The sequence below is a fragment of the Dicentrarchus labrax genome, unplaced genomic scaffold (assembly GCF_905237075.1).
Source record: "Dicentrarchus labrax unplaced genomic scaffold, dlabrax2021, whole genome shotgun sequence".
NCBI classification, from domain to species: domain Eukaryota; kingdom Metazoa; phylum Chordata; class Actinopteri; family Moronidae; genus Dicentrarchus; species Dicentrarchus labrax.
The window spans coordinates 8,457,545-8,475,882 of NW_026136708.1; the positions used below are offsets into that span (position 1 = coordinate 8,457,545).

General features: G+C 40.1%; 1 protein-coding gene across 3 annotated transcripts in view; it reads right to left on the reverse strand.

Annotated features, from left to right (window-relative positions):
- The window catches only part of LOC127367824 (MAM domain-containing glycosylphosphatidylinositol anchor protein 2-like), a 165,226-nt gene that overhangs the window by 101,386 nt on the left and 45,502 nt on the right, over positions 1-18,338 (reverse strand). For all 3 annotated transcript variants that reach the window (XM_051407964.1, XM_051407966.1, XM_051407965.1), the window contains exons 2-3: positions 9,920-10,059; positions 1,494-1,668 (exon numbers count right to left, since the gene is read on the reverse strand). In XM_051407964.1, the coding sequence (XP_051263924.1) occupies positions 1,494-1,668; positions 9,920-10,059 (315 nt within the window). The remainder of the gene's footprint in view (positions 1-1,493; positions 1,669-9,919; positions 10,060-18,338) is intronic.

The following is an 18,338-nucleotide window of genomic DNA, read 5'->3' on the forward strand; positions in this document are numbered from 1 at the left end:
TACGGGCAGAGTGGAGAAGAGAGGAGAAGCCCATAACTGCCAGAGTGTTACACTACCACAGCAAGATGCCAGTGTTACCACTCAAAAATGAATCAAATGAACTAGGTTTTACTGGAAAGGTGTCATGGACTGGATGGCTCAAGAGCAGCTTATTTAGTGCAAAAATGTTCTGCTCCACTGCCTCTTTCTTACCTCTGTGAGTGTAAATTGGATGTTTGGCAACAAATTAAGGGCAGAGAGGTCATCAATTTTCAAAGCTATAGCATGTTTTACTTTGCAGTTTGGCATGAAAAAGTAAGCTGGGATTTAGTGTTACTGAGGGGTGAAGACTGAAGTGAAATATTAAGGAGGTAGCTTAGAGATCTTTTAAACCAAACACGTTATTTTAAATGTATCTCAGCAGAATTTGTTGAAGCTGTAACAGCAGTATTAGAGATTGGCTCTTAATACAGCTGACTGCAAAACATATTAGTCATTGGATATAAAGGTTTGTCTGAGGGTCCGACTGTGATGAAACTCCCCCATCTCCCCGGCCTTTTGAACACTCACGAGGTGAAATAAGACAATCAATGCCCAATCAATAAAAACAATAACTCTAAATCACTGTTTTCTTTGATGAATGCTAATGAGCCTTCACTGTTGCTTGGTTCGCCGCGTTCGTAAATACTTTAAAAATAGAGAGGTTGCACTTACAGTCGATGGCTGTGTCAGGATAATAAGAGCATTTTAGCTTAATTAACATTCTCAGGAGAGCACAGGGGTCTCTTTGGATGCTCTACCTCTGAATAACTTCATTCATTTACACCAGAAATATGGAACGTTGCTATATTGGGCTGTGAGGTTTCATGTTGTTACACACTGATCCGCACTAATCGTCTGTGCTGCAGCTGTCTGTGTTCACAGTTTGATTTTTCTGTATTTAAGAAATTTAAATCATTTTGGGTAAATTTAGAAAATAATATTCCAGCACTTGTTTCATTTCACATAATAATTTCTTTCCTAGGACTTTAAATTGATTTAATACTAAAGGATACATCCTGGTTATAATTTAACTGCTGGCAGCTGCACATTGCCTAGAGACTGACTTTGTTGCATAATCGGAACTGTGAACAGAAACCTTTTCAGGGTCATGGCTCTCTGGAATGTGTCCTTACAGAGAGTCAGGCAGAAGACAAAGCAACACCATGGCCAGATATTCGTACAGTATCACAGATACAGACTCTGATAGTTGCACCTTTGGGCAATTTAACATTTTCGGTCTGTTTCACTTGGATGTCTCTATAAACCAGGAAAAACACATAATAAATGAATGGACATTTTTTTTTAACTCCACATAGAAAGGACCAAATCAAAAAAATATTACTTTTTACTGTGAAGCAACGGTTAGCAATTATGTTTGGTAAATGTTGGGAAAGTAGCCTTGCTATCTAAATGCCAAATGAAAAAAATCCATGATGCATCATGTCCGGCCGTGTACTATATGTCACACTTACAGTAGACGTCCACTCTGATGGACTTGATGGCAGGGGAACCAAGGCCATTCTCAGCCTTGCAGTAGTAGCGACCTCCCTGGGTCCTCTGGATCTTTGCAATGTGCAACGTCTCGTTGAACACGCTGGAGTCCTGGAAGCGGTCCGACACACTGCCGGCTGTCTTGGTCCATCGAATCTGGACAAGAACAAAGAGGAGAAATTACTATACTTCCACATTTGATTTCAAGGGTCTTCTGTCGTAGTGTGCATGCAATAGAGTGAGGGGTCAAACACAGCTCCAGGTAGGAAGTACACATACAGTATAAATAAAGATGATACTGTAAATTCTTAAATAAAAGCTGGTATTCAGAAAGTAGTCATAGACATGGCGGGCATAAACAAATTGAAGGGGCAAAATTACCTTTAGTCAAATAGCTTACATGGTAAATTCAGTATCATAGATATTTCCACTGCACTAATTTAATCAGTAAACCAGTCCGCAGCTCTAAGTTTCTCTATTTAACAGAGGTTTTCTTCCAATCGCTGTAAAGCTAATGTCAGTGAAACTCATCACTTCCTTCACATTTGGCAAACTAAAGGCATACTAGAGAAGGGTGGGTCATGCCTTTAATGTGTCTTTGCAGAAAGTGTTGGCCTCATTGAGAGCAGCCTTAACACTGAAAGACAACAAACTGGAAACCACTGGAAATAACTGGTGAATTAAATCACAAAAAACCTCAGAGCAACTTATTTTATTAAGGGATTGAGTTTGCATAAACAGCAAACAACAACAACCATGGCTGCCAGGCAAAGTGACTTCCTGGATCAGAAAACATGCAAAAATATAATTAAACACAGCTATAAAACAGAGAAAATATAATAAATAAAAATAGAAATAATATAATATAATAATAGAAAATAAGGTCTTTCTAATAAGACCTTGTTTCAATATTAAAATTAAAAGATTAATTTAGCGATTTAAACTAGGGTATTGTGTTTTCTATATTAGATTGTATTCTTGATAAAATTCTGTATTTTATGCAATATGCAGACGACAGATGACAAATCCTATTCTTTTGTGGAATGTCATAGAACAAAGGAGGATTTGAAAGCTAAAAATCTTCCTCTAACTTTCCTCTTTCCTCTGTTCCACACAAGACTGACCTCAGTGTGGCCTTCTCAGCACGAGTACCTTTCACTAACTGATGAGACCCAGTTAGCCCATGGCATTGAGGTGTAATGAAAGGTGAAATAGTGTTACTTTCCAACATGAGGTTGTAATTGACTCTCCATCATCTCCCTCTCCTGTCCTCATTAAAGCATACAGCATGAACAGGTACTGTGACAACTCTGGCCCGGGGGCCACACAGCCAGAACTACGGAGCATCAAGCTTCATTCAATCCCTCATCCTAAGTAAGCCACAGATGGACTGGCTTTGCCTGCAGAGCTTCACATATCTATGTCTCGGCAGGGGAGGCTATGAATTAGAATCCAATATCTGCACACTGTATGGTGTGGCATCATCTTGGATACTGATAACATCCCATTTTGCAGAGATAGCATCAGATGGAACAGGGATATCATCGCATGGAGGGATGGGGATTGGGTGCTATCTTGAGAGATTGCCACTGTGCTGCTCTAGCTGTGGGGTTTTCCCCATGACAACTCCAGCCTGAGGTGACGACAGCTTGAAGTTTGGTCATTTTCCAAACAGACAGGAAAAAGGAAATGAAAGGGTGGGTGGCCCAAAACCTGATAATGGTGCTCTATTCCACTGGCTTTTTTTTAGCTCAGGGCTAGAGGATGACAAGGACAGGAATTCACATGCAGCAAAAGTTTATCAGAGGAGTTTCAGATTCTCTCTCTTGCTTGGGGTGTTACTGTTCAGAGTGGCAGAAATAAATTAGCTACCATGAAACTCAAAGACTGTGTGTGTGCTGTATCTCCCTTTCACCGATCTCTTTCTTTGAAAAAAAGACAAAGTCTGTGGCCAGACTGTTTCTCTCCCCCATCCCTTTATACAGCCTTTAAGTCGATATATTACCATTAAAAATAAATGCCTTTTAATGAATACACTGCACAGCAAGGGCTACACTTGGCCTGTTTCAAATGCATCAAGAGACACTGAGAGAAAGCACTCCATGAAATAGCCCAAACTCAGCAACTGATCGATGCTAAAGCAGCACTGTTAGAAAATCTGGGGCCCTATTATAACAGTTAGGGACATCATGAGTTCAGCAAAACAAGCCCTAAAGTTAAATAAGTTATGATTATAAATTAGATGGGGCAAAGTTTGTGAATTCTGTGTCACTCTGCTACAGTACTCTGGATCCCCTCATGCAAATACAAAGCAAGCTGGCTTATGGCGACCTCAGCAGAATTCAATATTCTCCCAGCTTATACCCCCAGTCATTTCCTTTGCCTTTTGTGTAAAGAGCTTTGAGTTTTAGGAAAGCGCGGTATCAATAAGTGCATTGTTAGAGTGACACTAAGAAGTGGGTATTGAAATAACTCTTGATATTTTCAAAAGAAAAGTGCTCCTGTTTGTTTCACGGGGGCAGCAGACCACATTATTGGTGAGCTTTCAACTCTCCCTGTACCCTGGAGCTATTTTCATTCTTCCACTTCTTTGACTTCTTACATCTGAGCACCTCTACCCACAGGGAGAGTCCTGAAGTATGCCTGGTGCGAACAGTTTGACCCTCTTCACTCTCCGTAGTGCAATGCAAATACTCTTGATCTGAGAGGAGCTGGCGGATTTGAGCAATATGATAATTGCTCCTCCTTGCCCAGTGACATCCATTTTTTGTCTATTTTTGCAGCTCCTTTCTCATTGCTCAGCTGAAACTCAAGGTGCCTTCAAGTATACACTGGGGAATAAGTCAAACTGCCCAAGATGCACCACCCAGCTGCTGTTAGTAGAAATGTATTTATTCCTGTCTGTCCCTTGCAATTGCGTGCATATATTATTAGCATGAAATGTAAATGGGCTCTGGTTTTCATATTTCACCTCACATAGTTTGCAAAAAAGGGGTTGTGCATTAACATTTTGCATATCCTATTTTTTTTTTTTTGAAACGCATCAAAAACATGACAACACTTTGTTCCACAGGGAAAAGCAAAAGCAAAGAGTCAACACAATAATAACACCATTAAAAAAATTTGACATCCCAATAGAAAGATCAACATTTGCTTACAAGGAAAGTAGAAGCTCGTTTAGATTAAAATCCAACTGAAAATCCCAGCAGTTTTTGAGACCACACATGCTGCGATGTCACGGCAAGAGCTAATTAAAATGCGCCCAGTGTCTGTTGTTATGCAGGGATCATATGCTGGAGCACGCGTCTTCGGTGAATCTCCCATAATGCCTGCTGTGACGTTTCGCTCTCCCTAACTACAGACTGATTTCTAATTGCTTGCCATCTTTTCTTTTAGGCACTGATGGTGGTCTGTGCCGCTCAGTGGTGCAGCCAAGTGTGGCTGAGCATGACAATCAAGCGATCAGAAGAAGCAACAGGGGGTCCATATCACAAATTACGAGTGCACAGACTCTACAGGTCTATAATGAAAAATTCTGACCCTCGTAAAAAAAAAAAAAACTGAAAGACAATATGAAACACGCTGTACTGAAGTCTTTGTAATTGGAATATTAGAAAACAGAAATAAGAATTGAATTACACACTGACAAACATACAAAAGAAATGAATCTGCTTTTATTTGCGTTGGTGTTGAACTACATACAGTATTTTTGAGGGCTGCAGTTAAAGTCACTGAGTGCGGGTGCATTGGGCGACGTATAGTTCAAGGAGAAACTCTGAGATGGTGCCCTTACTACAACTGCAGTCTGTATGGCAAACAGTGCAAAAAAAAAATAGAAGGTTAAATCATGTTCAAAAAAGCACCATCTGCCAACGACACCAGCACTGTAGGCTAACTGTCATGGGAGCATCCAAAACAGATCACATACTCCAATTGGTCTGTATAAAGCGAAATGTCCTGGGGTCTGAGGTCAGCTTATTTGTACTCGCTGACCCGTGGCGCTGCAAGTTGAATCTGGCCAGCCAATAATTGAAACAAAAAAAGGTGTTTGCAATGTGGTGTTGCTGGCTATTGGAGCCTGGTACTCAAACAAAGTAGTGTGGACATAATGGATGGAGGCCAGGGCAGGGGAGACAGGGGCAGATGGCTTCATCATCAGGGACTCTTTGATGTCTATTCACAGCATCAAAGACAATGAACGAAGCTGGGGAACAGTGACCATGAAAGCTCAAAGAGATAAAGCTGTACATGTATGTATGTGATGTTCTGATACAGAGACAAAGAGACAGTGAGACAGTGTTTAAGACAAAGGGAAATAACTCTTTATACGTAATGGAGTCAAAGCTCATGTTCATTTTCAATATTTATTACTTTTCAGATGAACTGTTTAATCCTGTAATCTATAAAAATGTCAAGAAAATAGTGAAAAATGTTCATCCCAAGTCGCCAGAATCCCCAAGTGACATCTTCATTGCATTGATATTCAATTTCCATTGACATAAAACAAGAAAAAAACAACCAAGTGATCAAAATTGCAGTAGACTGACTTCATGTTCATTGAGCGTAAAAAGAGGCATTGGCATCATGTGTCTCATGCTTTTTGACACAGAGCCAATTCAGAGATACACGGACAAAAAGATCATAAAGAAACAAGTCATTTTTTTGGTCAATTAATTGATCAAATAATTTTCCACCTAATCAATGAATCCTTTTATCTATAATACGTCCAAAAAATTTAAAAGTTCTCATCACAAGTTCCCAGAGCTGAAGGTGACATTATTTTAATTACTTGATTTGTCTGACTAACAGATTGCCATGAAATTTGGTCGCGACGTTCATGTTCCCCACAGGACCGACTGAAGTAACATCTGGCATCATCGTCAGGTCAAGATTTAAATTTTTCTAATTGTTTGGTTTAAGGCCAAATACCTGCCAAACTAATGACACGTCCAACAGCCTCAGCTGTATTGTATTTTCAGTCCTAATTAGCAAATGTTAGCATGCTAATCCGCTAAACTACAATGGCAAACATGATAAACATTACGTGCTCAACATCAGCATGTTAGCATCGTCACTGTGAGCATGCTGACTTTAGCATTTAGCAGCACACTGGCTATTTGGTACCGCCTCACAGAGCTGCATGGCTGTAGAACTTCTGCCTTGTTGTTTGAGAAATGGCATGAAAGATTTATTGATTGTTATTCTTGTTTTGTTATTCTCTATTTATTGACCAATGTTCGTTCCAGCAATACACAGAAGGAAAAAGACAGAGCAAGAAAATGGACGTGCTTGTGTTTTGCAAAGAGAGAAAGCAGAGAGCGAGGGAAAAGCACTGGCCACAAGTAAGATTTTCTGTCTTATCCTTCTCCTCAGAGAGCCAAGTTCCACAAATCCTTCCAGTGACCTCTGCACTATACATCTATGAGAATTTGACTTCATTGCCCCTCGAGCCTGCCAGATGCCAACAGTCCCAGTCTTCCTCTGCAGCCCACAGTAGCACCTTGAAATGCCAAACCCACGAGGCACAGGGAAAAAGCACATATTATCCGGTGTGCTGGTGACTGACAGGAACATATATTTATTTGACAATTAAATGGGAAGGCAGACAAGTGTTGCCGCTGCCACGTGTGTGTGTGTTTGTGTGTGTGAGGTTGGATGCATGTATGGTTTTATTATTAGAAAGCCTCTGTTTTTCTCCGAGGTGGGTGGGCGGATGTGCACGGGGCTGACAGAGAGGCCCACTGTGAGGAAGCTGCTGCCGCGTTGGACACAATCCAGAGACTCCATCAGTGGGAAGGCCTGAGGGGCGTCTATGTAATTTAAGAAGTGTGCATATTGATAGACATGCAAAGAATTAAACGGTGGCGAAATTGCCAACCGTGGCCCCATTTACTCAGTGGTTGGTCCTTTGTGGTGCTGATGTTGTACTTGGCACAACACCCCTCGGTCTATGTATTATCATGGGAGCCAGTAGTATCTCAAAGTCAGGGAAAGAGACTGAAATCTGGACAGTAATGGTGAAAAAAGCAATTTTGTGATTTGCTAATGCAGAACTAATTGAAGCCATTTACAGTGATCGAGTAGTGTGACTTGGCCCCCTGTGATATTGTGGTGCAGATGGAGAGTGTGGTTTAAGTTACTGTTGATATGGAGGTTGTTCAAGGAAACAAAATTCAGAATGAATCCACAGATAGGAGAACTATGTTCACATTAATCTTAGGGGCTTAAATACCTGATGTTTTAAGCTAGCTGCATAGAAAGCAATGTGTTTTGAACAATGTAGTCTGAGGGAAGCGCTGATGGATCAGTAATCCTTTGTAAATTTGTATTCACGGCTCAAATGTGATTTTAACATCCAAAACATGGAGGATATCAGGTCCTTTTTTTTCAGAGGAGTGTCAGTAACAGCTTAGTTGCTGAGAACGTAATCAAGTTTAATTTACAAACTACCACTCCCATTCTTCGCAAGTGGATCCGGAGTTGAGTTATTAATGTACACAGCATGCCCAATTAATTTTTTTTTGCCATGCATTCATTCATATTATCAGGAGAAGGGTATCCGGAGTGTACATGCAGGTGAAGTGCAAGCTTATGACGTTTAGGTTTGATCGTTACTGTTGTTGCTCCATTTTATCAGCTCAACAGACTGAAAGCGAGGAAACTCTGAAATGAAATACTATATAATAATAGCTCCTGTTTTTTGGAAGTGATACAAGCAAATACATATAGCAAACATGTTGCAGTATCAAGGTCTGTGTGTTATGGGTAAGCACAGTATGTGTGTGCGCATGCGTGTATATGACATAAGAGAAATACGGGCACATACAACACAAATGTCCCTAACAATTAGACATTATCAACATCATGGTTTAATTATATAACATTAATCAAAACAAGCCGCACTGAAAATGCACTACAACCTTTGCAAAGAGTACTGACTACTTTTTTCCCCACATATGCTCTTTAAAGATGAAGAAACTCAATTCATTTAAAATGTGGAACTTTGGGGCGAAGAAAGACTTCCGAACATGTTCTGAGGATTAATATTTAATTCTAATGAAAAGATGAGCTGTTATTCCTGTATTAACTTTGCAAGTCTGTTTCCGATGAGGTCGCATACCCTAGTGTTTTTCCACCAACATCACAAAAACCAGCCTTAGGTCTACTGCCACCCCAGATAACCTCCTCTGCTTCCGAAACCACTCAGAATGAGTGTGCGCTGCCCCGCAGGTCCCATGCTACCAGAGGGGGACAGAGCTGACACATCCCAAAGTCTGGAGAGACACAGCAGAGACCCACTGTGCCAGGGGATCTGCGTGAGTCTCATAATGACTCTGTTTCAAAGGAGATCCTGCCTCTCCTGCCACAGCCATGCAGGGCTTTTGATCTCCCACTCTCTGCTCCTCTCCTCCCCTCGCTCTGCTCTGTTTTTCAGAAATTCTAATTAAGAGGAAAGACAGAGATGATGAGTGTGAAGTTGTCCCACCTGACGACAGAAGGAGATGAACGGTGTGTCTGAACCTCTCGCTAATTTAAGAGGCCTCACCTTTTCAATTGAAATATAAAAATCAATATGCTCCTTTGCTTTGGCATCCAGAGGGGAAGTGTACAAACTAATGGCCCTGTCTATCGATCAAAAGGGGAATAAAATTAATTAATGTAAATGAGCTCAGTCCTGTCCGGAGATGGCGCTGAATTCTGGGCAATCTGTGTTATGAAGCAAATTGGAAACAGCATTCGATAAATGTTCGAAAGGTTAGTGTGTGCAAATCCTGCCCAGATTAATATCAGAACAAAATGTAACGGTCAGGTAGTTTGTGGCAGAGCTGACATTTATACCGGCGTGGATCAAGTGAGTTGGTATTTTGTCTGAACGATTAGATGGGATCTTGTTTCTCACTTTTATCAACTTTTTTTTATAAATAGAGAATAGAAATAAGCAGAAGGCACAACGAAACCAAATTAAAGGCCTGTATCTTCAGGAAAAGGTGGAAAGTTTGTTAATTATTTCAGATCACAACAGAAAATAAAAGAGCCGGGAGAAGAAAAAAAATGTTTTCAGATACCAAGGACCCATGTGTATTCACATGACCCAGAGTCCTTTTTACTGGCCTGCTTCTCACTCGTTACAGTTTTGTTTTGGCAGATGTTTCGGCTGTTCTGTTTCTGCACTCTCATTAGACTCGGAAGCTTTCATTATCAACATGCAGGTGCACAATGCAACCTTAACCATCAATAATTAAAGGATTAAACTTTTAAGCTGGTTTAGTGCAGAGGTACGTGGTGTGCCACTCAATGACGCTAATACAGAATTAAAAGAAAAGCCGCTGAAGAAGAGCGGGGAAAAGAGAAACAGACAGGAGAGATATAGGGTAAAAAATTTGCACTTTGTCCCATGATTCCTTACCTGTGGTCGAGGATGCCCCGTCACCAGACAGGTGAGCTCCAGGGTTTCTCCCTCTCTGATGGTGTAGACTCTCTCCGTGTGTCTCTCCTCTTCAACATTACAGGCATGCCCTGAGTGTATGATGCGGACAGTCGGTGAGGCTGTGGATGAGAAAAAAAAAAAAGAAAAAGCACATGGTGTGTAAGCATTCAGGTCATTTCTGAAGGAATGAGTAGTTTAGCAGAACAGATGGTGTATTGATTAAGAGGCTGTCTTACTGAAAACGAGCACTGTGGTCACATTTATAGCACACACAACAAACCAGAAGTATTTGAACAAGAAAATAAATAATTGATACATATTTCACTTTTATAGCATTCACTTTGGTTTAGCTTTTCAAACACCTCGTATCAAATACAAAGTCAAGGAAAAGGTACTTTGGTAAAGTGATTCACCGCCTAACAATGTTATGTAGATTTTATTAGAACTAACCAGAAATGTGCTATTGGTAGGGATTGTGTTGCCAAGCGTGTTGTCAAGCACTGTTTTAAAAATGGCGTATTTCTCTTTTTCAATACTGAACAAATCTTATTTATGTCAGGTAAGGGTTTTTTGCAGTAAGCAGCATGAGTTATTGTACAAGATGAACAAGTGTTTTATGTTCCTTTTTTAAAATTTGCACTAACAAAGATGAACAATAAAAAGAAATACACCTTTCTCACAACAGCCATTTTGACATAAAATAGTTGTAACAGGCTGTTACCAATGACACCTAAGGGAACCTAAAAAAAGAAAAAGCGCTCAGATCGGCTTAAAGGCACAATTGATAACAGAAAGAGGTCATCCCACCACCGAAAATCAAAACATTACAAACGAATCAACATAAAGTAAACCTACCACACTCAGATCAATTGACAGGTATTTTAATGCAGTGCCAGCACATCTACCAAGTTAATGTTTCGTGATGCTGTTGAGCTGTAATGTTTGTAAAAATAATATTTTTTTATTCGTGTATGTGAATATGCATCAAATATGTGTGAGTTATGTGATCACAAACTACAGATTGAGCCCTAAATTCATCCAAACTGAGACTGAGATTTCAGTGGCATGCAGTATTATTATCATAATTATTATTATCATATATTATCACCTTTTTTTATGTAGTTGTCATTTTGACTCAGTATTTGACCCTCTAAAGTACATGTAGACATTATCTGATGCACCTTGGCCGCAGTCACACTATCCTGAGTTGATTTTAAGAGGAAAATAGATTCAGTAGTTATGGCAGAAGCAGTAAGCAATCACTATCACTCCACTTTGATTCAAAGTGACACTCAATTTTCATCCTACCCAAATTAGCCAGAGTGAGCAGCAATAATTCAAAGGCAGTGGCAAGTAGATGACCAACTGTAAACAAGTGATGGTGGGCCGCAAAACATGTAATTGCTCTCATTCTCACTCTTACTTCCTTGCTATGGGAAGATATTGGAATTAATTTACAATTCAGTATTATTAAATATTTAAATGTTACAAAATCGTATAAACAAATATATATACACTTTGAAAAAGAAAGTTATCTAAAATGAATCAGCAATATTTTGAAAAGCACTGACTCTGACTCAAATACATAATTATTACTTCATAAGTAAATGTCTTATATTTTCACAAAATTTTAATTCCATCCTAAAATATTTCTCGACTGACCATATGGAGAGTGGGTGTCCATATTTAAATTGGTGGAAATCTCATTCCGCAACAGAACTCATCATTTAGCACATTCATTTTAGCATATAATTTCCTAATGCAATGTAATTAGGGATATAAAAACGCCAGAAACTGTGATGTGGGCAAATTAAACTCACTATTCAGCTGCAAAAGCATACTGCAGTACAAGTTCAGGGCAGAAAAACTACCCACAGCTGTCTGTCCACTCTCCACTCTCGAACCTTGTGAGACAATAGGGACACTTCCATCTGTCCACAACCCAACATACAGTGGGACACAAGCGGTGGGGGGTTAAACGGAAGGGAGGAACGAGTCATCTTAGGTAACCCGCCCCAAAAAACGCTCAGTTCCACCGAGCTGTAAAAGCACAGTTGCATGTAACCGACCCCTGACAATACTAGCATCTGTTAAGCATTTATTCCTCTCCAACTTACATGATTAGTGAAGAGGTTTGGGATGAGATGATTTAGAGAGCGGATACGGGATACGATTAGGAGGAGGAGTACAAATTGGTGAAGAAGAAAAAAGAACCAAGCAGGAATCACAAGGAGTTACAGACTGTAGCGTGCCTTTCATATTGGAGGAGCAGCTTCCTGTGTGGGCCTCTCTCGGCAGACTCAGGCCCCGGCAGCAGACTCAGTTCTGCCTCTATCCAGGCTGACATGCTAATGAGTGTGGCGACACTCCTCCCTAATGCTGCATTGGGAGTCTCAGCCAGAGTGTACCCTTAGCCACGCGCTAACCACTTGTCCCTCCCTGTTACCAACCATGCTGTTTGTCTCATTCAGCTTGTTAGGTTAATGCCCTGCTGTGCTTGTCCTGCCTGTCGAAATGCTACGCGGCTTGATGAACGCTGATGCTAACTGGCTACTCATAAAGCCTTGTTGGACTATTCTTGCTCTTACCCTTTGTCGTCTTCCTCTCTCCATTTGCAGATGAATACACTGGTGGCGAATTCCATAGGGGGGGATAAGGGCTTGAGAAATAGGCTCAGTGTAAGGGAGCTTCACGCAAGGCTGCCACTTGAAACAAAAAAAGGCTTAGAAACAAGACCCCAGGGCACTAGCCGAACAAAGTACTAATGCCATTTACTCCAATGAGCCAGTATCTCTGCAGCATACTATCAGTCCTGGAGGAAAGTAGGGAAACACCCGTAATTAATGATCTTCAACTGCTGTAGCTGCTACTGCAACGGCAACACACACACATAAACACACACTTGTTCTTTACGCAGACAACACTAAGCTTACAGGGACAAAAGCAAATAACCCTCTTTTAAGCGCACATAATGAGCACCATAATGTTCTCGCAGTCGCACATATCCTTGTATAGCTGAGACCGGCTCTCTCACATTACTTGGCCCAAGGCATGAACTAAAATCGCTGTCATTACTACATAATTCCCTGTTTGTTTAGTTTTCATGAAAGCCGCTTGATGTTCTGCTGACGGTAACTACTCATAGTATCACAAAAGACTTCTAAGAACGGACAGTGAGACATTAATGCACTGGGACTCGGAGCTGCATGAAGAGAGATGTCACTACGCTGACAGGTTTGAGATAAAAGGTGTCCTGGTAGAAGGGATATGGCTGATGGAAAAAGCTTTGGATACATCATAGCAGGCCAGACACAGGAGGTTATATCCTGTAACATCTTATACAAGTTCATTATGTGGACTAGGGTACTGTCTCATACACTGGAGATGCAGTGAAATTGAAACACTGTTGAATATTTCTGCCAGTGCACCAAACATACCTGTATCATTTAAATTTCACAACACATTGACAGAAGAATCAACATTTATAGATTTGCTACATTTGTGCCAAGAAAATGGCGACCCACTTGTCACAACATCGCTCCATAGCCCCACTAGTGGTCAGAAACTCCCCAGGGTGCTTTTAAGGAACAGCCAGAAGTATTATCAGCTAAACGTACTATCCACAGAAGGGGTACTCATGGTGAGGAATTGCCCCATTCAGAGCATTATGGTAAAACAAAGAGTATATTATATTACTGATGCCTTAAGCAGTATTTCATTTTTAGAATTGGTTCGAATTGAGATAACGTTAACTACTTTACATACATTTTATACTATAAACATATGTTTTGTATGTAAAAAAATTTTTAATGCAATGTAATAGTATAACATTTTTTTAATAAAAAAGAAAACCTATTTGTTCTTACAGGAGCAAATATAATCCTTTGATATTTGTTATGATCAAAGATGATATATTATGTAAATGTACTTGAAGTATTCACAGAAGGAATACTCATGATGTAAAATGGCTGTGCACAGTAAATTAACAGCAGTCCCCATAATCTTCTGTTTTTTTTAAAATTCTATTAAAATTACATTTACATGTTTATAACAACTAATCAATAATCAAAGCAACTTGTTCAACCCCATCCCCAATCCCTCCAGAGTAAAAGTACAAGATGTTAAATGATTGAGTGGTCATGTATGTTGAACAGCAGAGCAGAGGTCATTTGGGAGCAATGAGCTGAAAAAAACAATTCTGCTGGTGGCACATTCGGATGTTAATTAGATACCTTTTCCAATCTTGTTTTTTTTTTCTTCTGCCAGTTCAGAACTGGCATTGGCATAAGAAGCACATCTGCCAGTCGTACCCAAGCAGGGAAATCAATGCTAAATATTGAGTAGATCTTTGCAGTTAAACTAATGCAGAATTATTCTGAAATCACCTGTTTATTTGCTCTACAAGCACCGATTAAACAGCGTTATTGCAAATGTTCAGCAAATGTTGTCGTGTGAACCTGTGGGTTAAGATTTGAAATTTGCATAAATGTGCATCTCAGGCTGTAGTGTCACTCCCCCGCACTTCCCCATCCACCCAACCATCTGCAGGCACACACACACACACACACACACACACACACACACACACACACACACACACACACACACACACACACACACACAGTTTCCTGATAGCTTTAAGTTTAAAGAAAGAAAAAAAAGGAAGCGGAGGAGCTGCAGGCTAGGAGCAGGAATCTCAGATGTGCCTCTCTTTTTTTTATTCATTATCTTACTTCCATAATAGTGACATCATTTCCCTCTCCGCAGAAACACACAGCGGGGAGAGGAAAAAGGTAGAGAGCGGAGGGGAAGAAAAGACTACCTCTGCACATACAATTGTGCATGTTAGAATTTTTTTGTGCTCACTCTTCCTCTATAGTCTGTATGTGTGTGTGTGTGTGTGTGTGTGTGTGTGTGTGTGTGTGTGTGTGTGTGTGCGTGTGTGCGTGTGTGTGTGTGTGTCAAGTTGGGTTTGAGTGTGCATTATGTCATTATGTGTGCTGAATGAGCGGCTCCCAGTGGAGTGCCTAGCCTTCCTTGGCCTCAGTTGGAGGAGATGGAGACAGCTTTATCCACTACCGCCAATGGAGATTAAATTGGATTTGGCTAAAAGCAGCCTTGTCACCACGGTTCTGGAGTGCCTGAGTGGCAGAGGGGGTTCTTGGCAATGGTAGAGACTCTAAATTTGACAAACAAATGAATGTGAAAAAAAACTCCAACAGCTGGGGCTCGTTGTCGCTGTGGGCTTAATGTCCTCAGACCAACCCCTCAGGACCACTAACCATATCCTGCTAGTTTTCTGGCTCCGTAATCACCTCCTCAGAATGGGAGAGCCAGATAGTGAGGAACAGGAGAGAGTGAGAAACAGAAGGTGAAAAAAAACAACATATGCAATATGCATAACAATTTTAAGAAATAATAGTTTTTTGTTATCACACCAAACTCATTATGAATTCTGTGCCAATATTATCGAAAATAAACTTGCAGTTGGTTATAAAGGGACTGTGGGGAAAAAAGTAAATTTCAGCTGTACGATAAAACTGTACAATGCCAACATAAAAAAAGCTGAGTAATAACAAATAATAAGTTAAAAATAAGTTCAGCATTTTTAAAGGGACATTGTGTAGTGTTTTAAGTATTTTATTAGGTAAAATCAATGTCTTCATTCATAAATGTGTCCTCATTGGTGTAAAATTACCTCTGCCAATGATCTGACGGAATTTTCTTATCTGTATATACATACAATTTCACCGCTAGATGGGAGAAATTCCAACACAATGTCCCTTTAAGTTCTTCAAACAAGGCCAACACAGTCATATTAGATGTTGCCCACATCCCCTCAAAACTTATGGGCTTTGTAAAAACATTGGTCAAACTGGTCACCCCCCAGCTATTGTTAGTTGATACCACTTTAACATATGAACGCACATTTAACACACATTTAACCTGTGCTTGACCTATTCAAAACAGACTTCTGTCCCAGGTAGATGCTGTGAACACAAGCCAAAAAACTACCTTAGCAGCAGCGAGTGGGGATCCAAATAAAGAATAAAGTATAACCTAAATACACAACACTGTTTAAACAAAGGATTATAACAGATATAGTACAGATAAAAGCTCTCAGTGTCTGAATGGTTACTGCATGAATCACCGTGGTCTAACTCACAAATATTGTCTTTTCTTTGTGAAATTGCATACTTACACTGTGTAAATGTGTTACATGCTAAAATTGAGTGTTGAGTAATGGAGGACTCATGAAGCCACCATAAGCTACCGGTCATACCAGACCCAGTAAAGCTGTAGTGGCAAAATCCTTGAGTGTATAAAATGAGCGAAGACATGTTGCGTTGCTTATGAATTTAACCTTTTATTTGTAAGAGGAATATCGAAAATAAAATATAAATAAATAATATTTCTTTATTTCTTTAAAACTAAGACCACAGATTATTGCTTTAATGCAGCAGCATGCACGGCTATTGAACTAAAGTATCATGTTTAAATATCTTTAATTCAACAATATGATCTTTATTTTTATTTTTTGCTACTTGGGGGCCATGGAACAGGCTTTAAACACAACACTGACATATGAACTTAAGAGGTTATTATGGCAAATGTGTTAAACTTTCCTTTAAGCTCTGTTTTGGTCTCCACCAACTCTTGATGGCTTCTTAGCAATTAAATGCTCCATTTCACCAGCTAGTTGCTAACTTTGACTGTCTGTTGTTTGGTGCTGGGAAGACAGCATATAGTTAGAGCTTTTTCAATTAAATTAGCAGCCTGCTGCTGCTGGAAACAAGGTTGATGAGAGTGGATGTACTCAACCAAAACAGTAAAGTTGCGGGTCATGAAGTCAAAATAATGAGCTGTAAGACTAAAACTCTCCATAAAGCTGACCATGTTTGATACTATAAGTGACTCCTTTTACATTACACATAGTAATTGGATCCATTTTTAATATAAAGATAGTGTAGTTTTAAGATTGATAGTAGCATAATGTATGACCCAACCAAAATCTACTATAAGGTTATAGTAATTCTATCATAAATCTAGTGACCATATAGTAGGTATTATAGAACTAGATTGATATTATGTTCTTTATCTTTCGTATCACAGCCGAGCTGACCCTCCCATATTAAATTTGAACATGAGTTATGGTTAAAGGCGGCATTGGCTGTGTCCTCTCAGGTGAGGCAGAACACTTGCATTGGTTATATCAGTGGGGATTGTATCTTTGAGAATAGATAAACATGGTCCATTGCCAAAGGCGTCACACAATGAATTCTATTATTTTCTATGCCTTCCCCCCAAGCCTTACACTTTAAAAAGTGTAAGATTACACTACACCCGGCCATCCCTACTGTATAATTGAGAAGCAACTCATCCATGGGGTCACCCATGTGTGTAAGGCATTGAAATGGTTTGCCAGCAGCACATGCATATTATTACATCATGAGTTGTCAGAGCGTATTGATTACACACTGTAATGCACTCGCATGCACTCCTTGGCCTACACTGTTATTGTAAATGAGACTCCGTATAGATCCGGCTTCGCACTTATCAGCACAGATCATTTATCACACGGTGTGTACTCTGGGCTGAAAAACACAGACATGCAAGTGCAGTGCAGAGGCTGCAGCTTTACAGCAAACACAACATGTTTGTCCACTTCAGCAGAAAAAGACAGTCATTACAATCAAGAGAGACATGTCAGGTGGTCTTATTGCGGCACACACTGAAGCTTACCGTCATAAATTGGGTACTCGAGATGAGATATCTCATTAACAAAGCAGAGGGGTTCGTTTGTCCGATCATTCAACGGACATGGAAACGCCATAAGAGCACAAAACAAGCAGCTTTGTGAACAGCTGTGACTCTCAGAGGTGCTATTTATAGAAAACAGACACGTACACACATAACCATACAAACACATACCCATGCACGCACACGTCCACACACACATGCACCTTGTTACTCTAAAATTAGGTTAGTGTGAACCTGCCAAAGCCCTGCTGAGATGGAAGGAGGGAAGAGAGAGATCACTGTGGAGGGTGAAGGTGGGAAGATTTAGAGGACAGATTCATCTTTGCTCACACATTTCGGTGCCGCACAGCGGGGGTTATGGAGCTTGACTGCATACAGCTGCATCCATTATGTTCATGCAAGCTTTATGTCATGCAAACCATCTTGAGGAAATGACACAAACGAGCCTGATTTCATCTGATGTATTACTTAAAAGTCGGTTAGTAGATACTTGTTTCTTTACTCCACACCAAAGGTGTGAAGTTAACAGAACAGGATATCAGGGAAAATGCAGTGTGATGCACTTCTGTATTTGGCTTTATGTGGTGCTGTGATGGTGCTGTCTCTGTCCATGGTGCTGAAGAATACAGCAGTTGTT